The sequence below is a fragment of the Solanum lycopersicum genome, chromosome 11 (genome assembly GCF_036512215.1).
Source record: "Solanum lycopersicum chromosome 11, SLM_r2.1".
Lineage (NCBI taxonomy): Eukaryota > Viridiplantae > Streptophyta > Magnoliopsida > Solanales > Solanaceae > Solanum > Solanum lycopersicum.
Genome location: NC_090810.1, coordinates 10,957,643 through 10,972,785, shown reverse-complemented (window position 1 = coordinate 10,972,785; position 15,143 = coordinate 10,957,643). Strand labels below are relative to the sequence as shown.

Below are 15,143 nucleotides of genomic sequence, written 5' to 3'. Positions count from 1 at the left end.
ACTAATGGATATTGTGTGTAAAGTCTTGAGGGGTAGGAAATTTCTAATTGTCGGAGATGATTTTTGGAGTACTGAGGCATGGGACCAAATCCAAAGAATATTTTCCAAAGATGACACTCGGCTCAAGTATGTTGCTGACTATGTCAACAGCTCTGATTTTCTGTCTCATACTAAGTCTTTTCTAAGTTCATATGATAGTTGGAATCTATTCACGAAAAATTATTCAAAAAAGATTTGTCCTCCTTTACTTGTAGAAACAGGAAAGGATATTGTACAACAATGTCAAGGATTACCCCTCTCAGTGGTTGTCGTTGCTGGACTTTTTGGAAAAATGGACTTAACGCATGACAATTGGAAAGAAGGTTGAGGAAAAATCTGAACTCATTCTTTGGTACTGTGTCTGAGCGGGGTCAATCAATTCTTTCTCTGAGCTACAATTACTTGCCTCAATATTTGAGGGCTTGTTTTCTCTATGTTGGAGGTTTTCCTGGATATGTGGAGATTTGTGTTTCCAAGTTGATTTTAGGTTATGAATTTCTGAGCAATTCATAAAGGTAAGAAGCAATAAAAGATTAGAAGAGGTGGGAGAGGAGTATCTACGAGAGTTAATTGATAGAAGTCTAATTTTGGCTGTTAAACAAAGGGTTAATGGAAGGATGAGAAGTTGCAAAATTTGTGATCTTCTTCGCTAACTATGACTAAGTGAAGCTCATATTGAAAATGTTGTGAATGGGAATGTTGTCAAAGCCATAGATAATCAACGTTGAATGATCCTTCCTTATGAAGCTGAAGAGCAGCATGATTATAGTATGTAACATGGCAGTGATATAGTATATACCATTATTTTTAATGGGTGTAGCTTTTCCATAAAAGATGTGTTCCATTGTTTCAGAATTCAAATTTCTTAAGGTGTTGGAAATATTATCATTACACTGGTTAGATTTTTCTAGTGTAATATCTTAGCTTGTACGTTTGAGATATATTGCTGGAAGAATTAATGAAGGTATTTCACTAGCCAAATTGAGAAATTCTACAAACCATAATTCTTGAAAGTCTTGAATGGGAAGTGTTGGAGCAGGCAGTAGATTTTGGAGAATGTCACATGTGGATATTGATTGGCCACCATATATATTAAATCTTGTTGAAGCAAAACAAGCTTTGTTTATTAATAACTTGTAAACACTTAATCTCTATTACTCTCATTTTGTTGCGGAATCATAAGAAGTTTCAATCGGAAAAAGCTAAAGAATTAAGAAAGAATTAAGCATTGTGATTGGCTTGCTATTCTTGATTCTCTCAATTTTGTACACGATATGGAGACACTACACATAAAACCCATGAAATGGATGGGGATAATATCCCTCTTAATCTCAAGCAACTGCAAATAAAACATACTCGTATACCATGGGAAGATGTGAAATTGTTGGCTAATTAACCCAATCTTGAGGTGCTCGAAAGGGATCGTGCATTCCATGCAACATATTGAAAATTAGATGAAGATATTGTGTTTCACAAATTAAAATATCTACTATTGAGTAGGGGTTATAATCTGAAAAGGTGGGAAGTAATTGATAGTGATAATTTTCCGAAGCTTGAGCAACTAATACTGGATGGTTCTATAAATTGGAGGAGATTCCGGAAAGTATTGGAGATATAATTACACTATAATTCATCGGAATAAAATGGTGCAGTCATACTTTAGAGAAAAGTGCAAAGAAAATTCAACAAGGATAACAAAGCTTGGGAAATTATGAGCTTCAACTTCAAATTACTACTAATAGGGTATGTCAAAATTTCATTTTTGAATCAGATCACTTGTGTTTACATGCTTTATTTTAAATTTGTATTCGGAGCTTGATTTAATTGAAATTACAAATTTAAAGAACAATACATATAAATAATGTCAACCTAATAATATTTGTCAACAATCTAAATCAAATACAAATACAACAAGGCTACTTTGTTAATTTGTGGTGTTTTTGAAATTATATTTGGGACTTGTGTAGAAGGGATGAAAGATGAAGAGAGACAAGAGATTAATTGAAATGGGGGACACCACCAAAACTTAATTTGCACAATATCCACTTAATTTCTTTGTGATTTAATTTTTAGGGTTACGTTCAAAAAATTTAAAAAAAAATGGGGTTGGGTTGTGGGGTCAAGGACCTTTTCATCACTTTTAGAACTTGGGGGATAAATACAAGTTTATAAAAATACAATAAAGGCCCTTTTTATATCTTATTAAATATTTTCCTTTTTTAAAATTCATTTAATTATTCAACATTTCTTCTCTCTCTTCTTCAACCTCTCTTCTTCCTTTTTTTTTTTTTTTTGAGTATCACAAATAGTTGAACTATTTTTTCTACGATCTTCTTCCCCAAGTCGAAACATTCATCTTCTTGTGCTCTATTTAAGGTTGATTATTGGACAAGACCGGATCAATATGACCAATTTTACCGGAATCGATCCTTGTTACCGGATTTAATTACTGGAATCGGGTCATAAAAAAATCGGGTTTACTGAAAGTTCCAAAGGTTCCGACTGGTCCCTTAGTAATCGGACAGGAACCAGATTGAACCGGATCAGAATCGGTTCTTACTAGATCATTTGTACCGATAATTTTTTTTTATTATTATTAACTTTAATTATTATATAATATTATATTATTACAAACTTCAATTTAAAACTGTAAACTTTAAAGTAAATTTTAAAGTTTAAAGTTTAAAATTGACTTTAAAGTTTAAACTTTAAAGTTTATATTGAATTTAAAGTTTAAATCTTAAAATTTAATTTTATATTAATATTTAACATTCAAACAAATATTACAATAATTGACAATTAAATTTTTAAAATGACTTGAATTAAATAGAAGAAACTATTTTAAAAGAAAATCAAGGTGGATAGCCTTATATTTATTCAAATAAATAACTTGTACAATACAAATATTAGAAAGACATAAAGAGTACATAATTTAGGTATTGAATATTAATTATTGTATTAACAATTGCATCTTTTTTTAAATTTTTTTCGTAAATTTTGTATCATTTCAAAAGAAAGTTTTTTTGAAACTTGTATTTGTCGTTCTTCTTCCATTGCTTCCATGTCATCATCTCTATTATCACCAAATATTTCATTATTTGGTCTTCTATTTGGCTACTTAATAGTGGTAGTTCGATATTTCTTCTTTTGGCATTGATCCAATCTCGAAACAACATCGATATTTTCAAACTATCATTTGCTAATGAATATCGATGATCTCCAATCATAAATCTCGCCACAATAAAGTTTTTCTCCGAAGCGACCGATGATGGTTGAATCTCTAGAACATCTCAAACAATCCTAGAAAGGGTCGGAAATTGATTTTCATGATTCTTCTACCATACCAACATTGGAGCTTGAAGTTGTCCTTCTTCATGCGTAATCATTTCCCGTGTTTGATTCAAATAAATCAAAATCATTATTAGTAGAGGATTCAAGATCAAGATAATCATCCATCCAATCATCTGTATCATCACTTTTAGGCTTACAAAATGGGGTTCAACTATTGGAATATTTATTTCCCTAGTTTTATATGTATTATATAAATCTCTAACTTTTATATAAATGCTACTTTTACATTCTTCAACACCAAGAGTTTCATCATTTTTAATTTCTAAGATTTGCATAAATTTTTTCAACCATTTTTTCAACACCTCTTAATTTATAATTTGGGTTGAAAATAGTAGCAGTCAAATAGATTTGAGATATAGGAAAAAAACATTTTTTGAATTTTTCAATCATAAAAGCAAGTGAATTTTTAAATTGATCTTTTCCTTTATATTTTGCAAATTCAGATGAAAAATAGCACAAATATTTATTGAAATAGAAGAAATAGTAGAATAATATTGATCAGAGCATGCATGTATTGCTTTATAAAAAACACTTAAAAATTCAATAAGTTCTTTTGTATTTTTCCAATCTTCAAAGTCAATTCTTAAATCAGATCTGCATTATGAGCATTAAAAACTATTTGCACCGACGCTTGATAAATACAAGCAACTTCAAGCATTTAAGTAAAGAATTTCATCTAGTGCATACTTCTTTTGGAACTTCTCTATATGTAAGTCCACATTCTTTACAATGATTTTTAAATTATGTAACTCTAGATTTTACTTTAACTTTAAAAATCCAATTACAAGCACGTATAATATTTTACAAGAAACTTCAAATTGAGAAATATCATCTTTTATTACTAAATTATACACATGTGCAACAAATTTAATATGAAAAAAAATCATTATCAATTGGACATAGTCTACATTTTAAATAGGGAAAATGCACAAGTACCCTCCCCCCCAACCTATGCCCGAAATCTCAGAGACACATTTATACTATACTCAGTCCTATTACCCCCTTGACTTATTTTATAAATAATTTTTACGTGACACTAGCTTGAAAAAATGTCAACACGCCCTGGACCCACAAGATAGTGCCACGTTGGCCGAAAAGGGGTAAAAAGTTATTTATAAAATAAGCTCAGGGGGTAATAGGATCTTAGTATAGTATAAGCGTGTAATCTGAGATTTTGGGCTTAGGTTGGGGGAGTGCTTGTGCATTTTGCCTTTAAATAATCAACTGCTTTAAATTATTAGAAGCATTATTAAAGTGACACTCATTATTTTGTCACATATTTCATAATATTGCAAAATAGAGCTTACTTTTGTTGCTATATAAGAATCGGTTTTAGTTTCTTCAACATATTTATACGCTAATATTCGTTTTTGCATGTTCCATTCATGGTGAATTCAATGGATATAAGTGTAAAATAATTATTACCATTAGCACTACATCCCACATCAGAAGTAATGGATAATCTACCATTATAATAGGCAAATAATAAATAACAAAGAAAATGACAATATTCTTTTCGATATTCAGAAAGATCACTTTTAATTATATTTCTTGGAATACCTTCATAATCTGGGTTATATAGTTCCTGAATATAATGAACAAAATCAGGATGTAAAGGGAATGAAAAAGACAAACCACAAACAACAACCATTTTAGCTAATTCTCTACGATATTTTTCTTTACTATATGTGCGGTGTGTGCTTCGACTAGCCTAGTAGACATATTTAATACACTTTGAACCATATTAGAACCTTCAACTCCCATAGAATTTTCGTGCATGGGTTTTCCATTTTTATTAGCTCTTTCTATATCATCTAGACGAGAAAATTCTTTATTACACTTTCATACATATGTTATTAGTCTTCCCTGTTCCCCTTTGTGTACCCGTAGTTACATGTTTCATGATCAATTTACATTTAGTGCAAGTAATAGTAGTTTTTTTTCTCACTTTGTACCAAAAATTTCCATAGAAAAGATCTTTTAACACGTACGGCGACATTTGAAAAGTAGGTAAAGGAGGGACTTCATCTAGTTCCGGTAATTCGATAGCCGAACTAGTAGGGTAGGGGTCTCTTCATATTCCTCATTTATTTCTACTTCCTCGTCTAATTCTTCCTCAAAATTAGTAAAACATCTATTTAAATTCTCATGATCTACTTCATTTTCAAAATTAGATTCAATAGGTCCTAGTGACATAAAAAAAGTTTCATTAACATGCGTATAATCATTAGTATTAACTCTAAATCTAGGTTGCAATTTTTTAGAACTAGAACTACTTACTCCTCCCCTATCATTTTTTCTTTCCGACATTGGTCTTTTACCACTATTTCTTTCCAAATTCATGTTCAAGTTTAAAATAGTTAAATATTATGAAAAACAAGCAAGATAATATAATAAAAAAATAAAACAACTTAATCAATAAACAAATAAAAATTAAAGTTGGAATGAATGTACCGAACGGTTACGTAAAAGTGACGTATAACCAAAGCCGAAATTGAGAGATGCCAATTGAAACTTCCGATTTACTTCAAATAAATCTCCGAAATCCGAAATTCAAACTCCAAGAAATATCACAAAATAATAATTATGAATTTATGAGAGATTTAAAATTGAGAGATTATATATGAAGTTAATGAAATAATTTGTGAATTTGTGACTTAAATGAAAAAAATGGTATATTTATAGCGTAAAATGGTTAGAGAGGGGTGGGGGCTGTTTTGAGCCGTTTTAGACCCTAACCCAACGGCTATAATATAATGGTAAAATTTTTTATATATATAAAAAATGTTGAATCAGTTCAACTTGATCAGAATCGGTTCTTACCGAAGCGGATCAATCGGATAAAAATCGGGGTTCCATTTTAGTACTTGTTCTGATACCCTACAAGATCCGTTTCTTATCAGTTCAATCGATATCGTACTTATCGGTACGAAAATCGGACTGGAATCGGATCGGACCGGACGAAATCCAGATCAATTGCAGCCCTTAGCTCAAGCAAGGACATATATGTTTTCCGAACACTTTTAGCTCCATTGTACTATTTTTTTTTGTAATTTAGTTTAGTGGATTTTGAATCTTTATGAAAATTTGATCGTTTTTATTAAATTCGTCAAAAATTGATATATGTTGAGTTCATGTTCTTGATTCCGCATCTTTAATTGTTTTTTGCTTTGAATAATGGTTAGATTTTTTTTGAAGTTTTATGTTTATATTATCTATTGATTTTAATTTTTTTCTGCGTTTTAATCGACGTTAATGGTGTTCTGGTGGCTGTTTTTTGCATTCGTCCTGTTTAGGATAACTGCAACTTGTTTTGCTTGATTAATATAGTACTTTTCTGTTTCAGTTAATAGACTAGTGGTCGATAGAATGATCACTATAATTTTTTTTTTGCTTATAGAATGTAAAGTTAGAATATCATTGAAGAATATGTTTCTACTACTTGCACCACTAAGAAACACAAAGTTGAAGTTGATCACTTAGGAAATCTTTTTGTAAGAGTAAGGATGACGGATATTGTAATCATTTTTAAAAAATTCTAATTGATCAAAAGTTTTATGTCGATTCCAAGAAAATGTGTTTTGAACACTTTGAGATATTTTTTGAAATATTTGAAATTAATAAATAAATGATCTATTATATGTTGTTGCGATGTGCTAAAAAAAAGGAGAAAAGTCCTTCTTTATTGTGAATTTTCTTATTTGAAGGTGATAAGGAACAAGAAAATCACTATTGAAAGACTCATAAGGTTGATAAAATGAAGTCAACTGATAAAGGAGCAAAAGTTGATTTGCATTTTAGCTTAGTTCGTGCCCTCAGTGTTGCTGGCAAGGGATTCAACAGAGAAAGCAGATTAAAACCAAATAAGAAAAGTGGTAGATTCGAAATTTACCCATTAGGAAAAGAGTCGATTGGACTAGCATAGAGTTGTTTGAAGAACAAGATTGATTCGAACAAACATAAAGTTGATATTTAAATTGTATTATAGTTATTTAATATTGAATGTTTTGGACATTTTAGTTTTTAAAATTGAATAAAAATGAGAAAATTAAAACAAAGATGGCCTTATATATATATATATATATATATATATATATATATATATATATATATATATATATATATATATATATATATATATATATATATATATATATATATATATATATATTACGATTGGGTGTAATTTGGTTTGTACTTTACTACCGTTGAAAAAGTGGATATTTAAATTTTGTTAATCGTACACCATAAATATAATTAATTATTTCTCATGTGGCTGGTAGATGAAGGAACGTATAGATTGACATTGCATCATTTATAAGGAACATGCTGGTTGGTGCAATGATAAACAAAATATTAGTATATAACAAAAAGTAAATAACAACATAAATTATATTATATTGAGGACCATCAACTGAATTAACTGTATATCTAAGCTACACGGTTTATCAATAATATACTGTATGAGTTTATAACTCTTACTAGCGTATTGATACCATTTTGATAACCAAAGCGCAATTTACAACAAGGAATACAACACCAACAAATAAGCGACGAGTCTCCAAATCATTCTCAACATCACACAAGGAAATACATGAATTTCATACGCTTAACAAGAGTTTAGAAATCCACTTGCCTTAGTCAATCGAATAATTACTCTTGGAATTGAGCCTTCCCTTTCCGTTGAGCTTCCGAACCAATGGAATCTATTCAAGTATATATTCACAACAAGGTTTCAGAACTAACAACACTCACACTTTTATGTGTTTAATCTAACCTTAAAAATTCACCCAAATTTATAATCCGATTTGTTGTTCTTGATGCCAATTAACATTTCAACTATCAAAACCCCAAATGATATTTATATAATACAATAGATCTAATATTTAATTACAGATCTTAATATACCAAAACTTAACTCATAATGTGATAAGAATAAAAAATTAAATTAAATTATCTGTCATCCACGGAAAAATACCGCCTTGAGCCTAAGACTACTTCTGTCTTCACTGTATCTCCAAATTTTAATTCCTAATTACTAACCACACCTAATGTAGCAATCACTACCCAAGAATTTGCATTAAATTTAGTCATAAAATTTTCCCAGGAGCCACGTTCATGAGCAAATCATTAATTTCCTCACATTATAGCATGTATGACATTTATTATTTTTTTTTGTCTTTTTCTTTAATTGTTTTTTTTCTTTCCAGCAATACACACTAAATTATTTATATAATCAAAGTAACCAAATAATCACAACTAAGCATTAAATACCCACTAACAACTGATTCAAATATTTTCAGAACTTTTCAGCTATTCCCTGATTTCTCATTCAATTCAATTTTTATTTTTATTTTTTGACTCAAATATGCAATCTATTACTTATTATTATACACATATATAGAATCACCTATATAATATTGTTATATACACACATATATGTGCAACAATCAAAAGGAACTAGAGGCAAAGGAAACTTACATGAAGCAGTTCATAAGCCGCAAGTGCAGAAACCCTTCATTACATTATCATTTTATCCCATAAACTATCGATTAATTAACTTAAGTTAAACAAATATTCAAAATTCTAAAGAGGAGCTTTTGGGTCATTACATTATCCATCACTAAAATCATGTTCGTCCTCGAACATAGAGTAATAGTAATTACCTGAAGCTTAAAAAAGTTGAGGATATCTGGCACGCATGTCAGACTCTGTCTCCCAAGTTACTTCTCTTACTGAACGGTGCTTCCATTGAACCTTCACTGAAACAAGCTCCTTGGTCATAAGCTTTCGGATTTTCCTATCCAATATAGCTATAGGCTCAACCTGATATGTCAAGTCTGGACCCAGCTCCACTGAATCGAGTGAAATCATATGATATTCATCCGGAATATACTTCCGAAGCATAGAGACATGGAAAACAGGATGAATTACCGACAAACTAGGTGGCAAGTCCAACTTATAGGTTACCTCTCCCACTCGGCTCAAAATCTCAAAAGGTCCAATGAACCTAGGTCTAAGCTTTCCCTTCTTTCATAACATCATCACACCCTTCATGGGTGATACTCGGAGCCAAACATGATCACCCTCCATAAACACTAAGGCTCTAACTCTTCGATCTGCATAACTCTTCTGTCGACTTTGAGCTATGAATAATCAATACTGAATCATACGAACTTGCTCCATAGCATCTCTAAATAAGTCTGTATCCAAAGAGTCCATCTCCGCCGAATCAAACTAACCAATCAGAGACCTACACCGTCTTCCATACAACGCCTTAAATGGGGCCATCTGGATACTAAAGTGATAATTGTTATCATAGGCAAACTCCGCTAAGGGTAAATGTCGATCCCATCTATATCTGAAATCGATTACACACGCTCGGAGCATATCTTCCAACACCTGAATTGTCCGCTCAGACTGACCATCAGTCTGAGGGTGAAATGTTGTGCTCATATCTAACTGAGTACCCAGACCATGTTGTAATGCCTTCCAGAAGTGAGAAGTAAACAATGAAACTCGATTTGATATGATAGAAATAGGAACTCCATGTAGTCGAACAATCTGACTGATATATAACTCAGACTAACTTTTCTGCCATATACTTCACCCGAACCGGAATGAAGTGGGCAGACTTGGTCAGCCTATCAACAACAACCCAAATAGAGTCATAACCACCCACTGTGGTAGACAAACCCACAACAAAGTCCATAGTAATCCGTTTCCACTTCCAAGTAGGAATAGGCATCCTCTGAGATACACCCCTGGGCCGCTAGTGCTCACACTTGACATGCTGGTAAGTCAAACACCTCGAAACAAAGTCTGAAATATCTCTCTTCATCCCACACCACCAGTAATGCTGACTCAGATCATGATACATCTTCGTCGCTCCCGGATGGATGGAATATCGAGAACAATGGGCCTAATCAAGAATCAATCTAATCAAATCTCTTATCCTGGGCACCCAAATTCTACCTCCGATCCGCAAGACACCATCAGAATCAAGGACAAACTCCTTAGCTTCCCCTCTCAATACTTTGTCTCGAATGATACATAATTTTTCATCATCAAACTGGTGTGCACGGATTTGCTCGACTAAAGAAGACCGAGCCTCAATACAAGCAATCATCCCATCACTCTCTTCTGAAATCTACAAGAGGACAAGACTGTTAGCTAATATTTGCACATCTCTAGCCAATGGTCTCTCCTCAATACTAAGCGTTGCTAGACTCCCCATGCTAGGAGTCTTACTACTCAGAGCATCGGCCACAACATTGACCTTTCCTGGATGATACAGAATGGTCACATCATAGTCCTTCAGCAACTCAAGCCATCTCCGTTGCCTCAAGTTCAAATCCCTTTGGCTAAAGACATACTGAAGACTCCGATGATCAGTGAAGATCTCACTATGCACCCAATACAAATAATGACACCATAAATTAAGTACAAATACCACAGCCGCCAACTTCAAATCATGAGTAGGGTAGTTCTTCTCATGGTATTTCAACTGCCTAAAAGCATAAGCAATCACTTTCCCCTTTTGCATCAACACACCACCCAAACCAACTCCTGAAGCATCACAATACACAGTAAAGTCTACACCCTCCTCAGGTAGAGTTAACACAGGAGCAAAAGTCAACAAAGTCTTGAGCTTTTGAAAGCTCTCCTCACACTCATCAGACCACTGAAAACCCACATCCTGTCAAGTCAATGTAGTCAATGGAGCTGCAATAGTAGAGAAACTCTGAACAAATCGTCGATAATAGCCTGCCAATCCCACAAAACTCCTAATCTCAGTAGGTGAAGTAGGTCGCGTCCAGCCTCTAACTGCCTCAATCTTGGTCGGATCTCCTCTAATTCCCTCCTTAGACACCACGTGTCCTAAGAATGCCACAGAAGTAAGCTAGAACTCACACTTTGAGAACTTGGCATACAACTTCTCTTCTCTCAACCTCTAAAGTACAATCCTCAAATGTCGGACATGGTCCTCCTCAGTCTTGGAGTAAACCAAGATGTCATCGATGAAAACAATCACAAAAGAATCAAGGTATGGTCGAAAAACCCCATTCATCAACTCCGTGAATGTTGCAGGGGCATTAGTCAATCCGAAGGACATCACTAGGAACTCATAATGCCCATACCGAGTCCGAAAATCTGTCTTAGGGATATCTGATGCCTTAATCTTCAACTTATGATACCCAGACCTCAAATCAATCTTAGAGAACAATGATGCTCTCTGTAAATTATCAAATAAGTCATCAATACGCGGAAGAGGATACTTATTCTTCACTGTTAGCTTGTTCAACTGTCTGTAATCAATACACATTCTCATAGTCCCATCCTTCTTCTTCGCAAACAATATAGGGGCACCCCAAGGTGACACACTAGGGCGAATAAAACCCTTACTCAATAAATCCTGCAACTGATCCTTCAATTCTTTCAACTCTCTGGAGCCATACGGTATGGAGGGATAGAAATAGGCTTAGTGCCCGACTGCAAATCAATAGCAAAATCGATATCCCTACCGGGAGGAACACCTGGAAGATCATAAGGAAATACATCAGAAAACTACTGAACCACGGGCACAGAGTCCATGGGAGGTGGTTCAACGCTAGTATCCCGAATAAAATCTAAGTAAGACAAACACCCCCTCTCCACCAATCTCTGAGCACGGATAAAAGAGATAACCTTGCTAGGATAAGAACCACTAACACTCTTCCACTCAACCCTCGAAACACCAGGCATTGCTAAAGTCACAGTCTTAGCATTACAATCAAGGACAACATGATAAGGAGAAAGCCAATCCATACCCAAGATAACATCAAAGTCTACCATCCCCAGAATGATTAAGTTTACCCAAGTGTCATACCCAGCCAAAGAAACAAGACAGAATCGATACACTCGATCCACCACTAAGGGCTTACCCATGGGTGTAGAAACACGAATAGGTACAGTCATGCTATCACATATCATATCAAGTTTAGAAGCAAAATATGTAGACACATAAGAGAATGTAGAACCTGGATCAAACAACACAGACGCAAGTCGATGGCATACTGGGATGATACCTGTAATAACAACATCAGAGATCTCCGCCTCAGGTCTCCCGGGGAAAGCATAACAGTGGCCTCCTCGTCCATCTCCAGCCTGGGTGGTACCTCTACCCCCACTCTGCTGATCTACAACACTGCTACTAGAAACTCTATCACCTCTACCTGACTGAACTCTGCCACGACCTCTACCCTGTGGTGCTGGTGGTCTAGTCTGGAATGAAGAATTAGGTCGAGGCCCACCACGACCTCATTGAGAAGTACACTGCCGCATTAGATGATCAGGATCTCCACAAGTAAACCAAAATCTCTGACCTGGGAACTGCTGTGTGGACCCTGAAAACCCACTATAATTGCCTCGCCCTATAGCTCGTTGTTGTGAACTGTACGAGCCAAGACTCGGGCTATAAGAACCCCTAGATGTCTGGCCACCCTCAAATGTTGGTATAGATGCACGAATAGGTCCCCGCTGCTAAAAAGAACCACTCACTCTCTGTGATCCCCTACCTCCAGATGAGGCACCATGAAACTGACCTGATATACGAGCCCTTTTAGGGTCCCCAAACTCCTTTCTCTTCATCAATTCCGCCTCTTTGGCGGTGCTCACAATGGACTGGAAAGAAGACCCCTCTCTAGATGTCAGAAACACAACTGACCTGATAGAGAAGGTCAATCCCCTCAGAAATCTGCAGATCCTCTCAGTCTCATCTGGAATAATGGCCAACGCATGCCTAGACAACTGGCAAAAGCGTGCCTCATACTTTGTAACCGATAAACCATGCTGTCTTAGACTCTCAAACCTCAAGCAACTCTCCTCTCTCACGCTCCATGGGATAAAACAATCTTGGAATGCACTAGCAAACTGCTCCCAAGTCATTGGAGGATATCCAATTGGAAAACCCCCCGAATAAGTCCTCCACCAGTCTCTCGCTAGTCCACGAAGCTGGAGTGTAACATATCGAACCCCATGTGACTCATCTAATCCAACCACCTCTAGTAACTCTCGGCAGGTAGTTAGAAACTCATGAGCGTCCTCGCTCTTTCCACCTTGAAACTGAGGTGGGTCCATCTTCGAAATCTCTCATACCTACGTTTCTCATCCTCTGCCAAAACAACCACCGGTGCAACTTGACCCCCAACTTCTGGTGCAACGTCATTTTGAATCGCGAGATCTGTAGTTGCCCCACAACATCCTGAACAACTGGAGCTTGTTGCTGCTCTTGGGTTTGAGACTCCTCTCTAGTACGAGAGTCATGTGGTGTGGTAGTCGCACCACCACCCAGAGAAAATCCCTCTAGCACACTTAACACCCTCAATAGTGTATCCTGAAGCAAAGGTGTGACTACAGGATCTGGAGGAACCTGGTCCTCTCTGCCATCAATCTGAGGTTCTGTAGAGACCTCTCTAGCACGCCCTCTCACTAGTGCTGCCCCACGTCCACGTCCTCTGGCTATTATCGTACTACTAGCATGACCTCTAGCTCGAGATCTACCCCTACCCCTAGCTGGGGCCTCAACAACTGCCTCGGGAAGTGCCTCCCCTCTACCACCAGTAACATTAGTTCTAGTCCTCGTCATCTTTCAAAAGAGTATACAACAACTCAGTACTAAAGAAAATGACTACGCACGATGAGAAAGAATGAACAAAAGGAATTTTCCTCGTAATCATTATAGCCTCTCAGAGATAAGTACAGACATCTCCGTACTGATCCTTGAGACTCTACGTAGACTCGGCTTGTATACATGTGAGACCTATGAACCTTGGGCTCTGATACCATTTCCAAAAATGGGTGTGATGGTACTCGTCTTATCCCACCAAGACAAGTCAGCCTAAAACCCAATATCTAACAAAGTGGGAAGTAAATAACAATCCAACAACAATTTCTATTATGAAACCAAGTCATATTAATTCAATCCCCAAAACCAGGTTGTCACGTGCACAAGCCTCTAATGTAAATATTAGAATTGAAACAACAAAGAAGTCTAAAATGAAGTTGTCTTTCAAGTAAAAACAAAGTCATAAACTGGAGTAGGAAAGCTCGCTGAGATGACAAGCAGCTACTTCAAAATCCTCCACAAAATGCCTCGGAAACGAAGAGAATGGAAGGTATCACAAAAACTCCGGGCTCGTAACCTACAAAAATTTGTAGAAGCAAGGGGTGAGTACCAAACCACGCGGTACCCAACAAGGAAACCTCTAAACACAAGTTAAGTGAACAAAATACGGGTACTCCTTACACCTTATTTAAACCTTCATGCTACAGCCTAACAGTTTACAGTTTACCAAAAACACAACTCAATAACCACACTCTATCAGTTTACACATTCTCAATAACAACTCAATATTCAACAGTCACAAGCTTCACAGAAAAACCCTCAGAAGATCAGCAAAACACGTGTTCAAGTTCATCAATAATAAAATGTGCAATGCCATGAGATGCAATGTCAAATATAGTGATGCATGTCTTTTTTAACGATACACACCCCCTGTCTCTTAGTCCGGGACCCAAGGGGGACATATCTGTCCATGCATCTGTCGCGGCGCACGACACGACCCTCGATAATAGTAACCTTCGCGGCGCGCGATATGTCCCTCGAAATATGATATCCATCGTGGCACGTGATACGACCCTCGAAATGGTACATCCTCTTACCACAACCATGTCTCAGATACAATGCAAATGACATGCTCAAATGAAAATGA

General features: G+C 35.6%; 1 protein-coding gene across 1 annotated transcript; it reads right to left on the bottom strand.

The window, feature by feature from the left end:
- Window positions 1-9,063: 9,063 nt before the first annotated feature.
- Window positions 9,064-14,108, bottom strand: LOC138339211 (uncharacterized). Its single transcript, XM_069290793.1, has 13 exons — window positions 14,068-14,108; window positions 13,532-13,982; window positions 12,931-13,383; window positions 12,459-12,654; window positions 12,315-12,410; window positions 11,845-11,927; window positions 11,399-11,626; window positions 11,134-11,271; window positions 10,844-11,089; window positions 10,464-10,540; window positions 9,977-10,034; window positions 9,633-9,879; window positions 9,064-9,245 (listed from the first exon to the last, which is right to left on the bottom strand). The coding sequence occupies exons 1-13, from the start codon at window positions 14,106-14,108 to the stop codon at window positions 9,064-9,066; spliced, it is 2,496 nt and encodes an 831-aa protein (XP_069146894.1).
- Window positions 14,109-15,143: the final 1,035 nt, after the last annotated feature.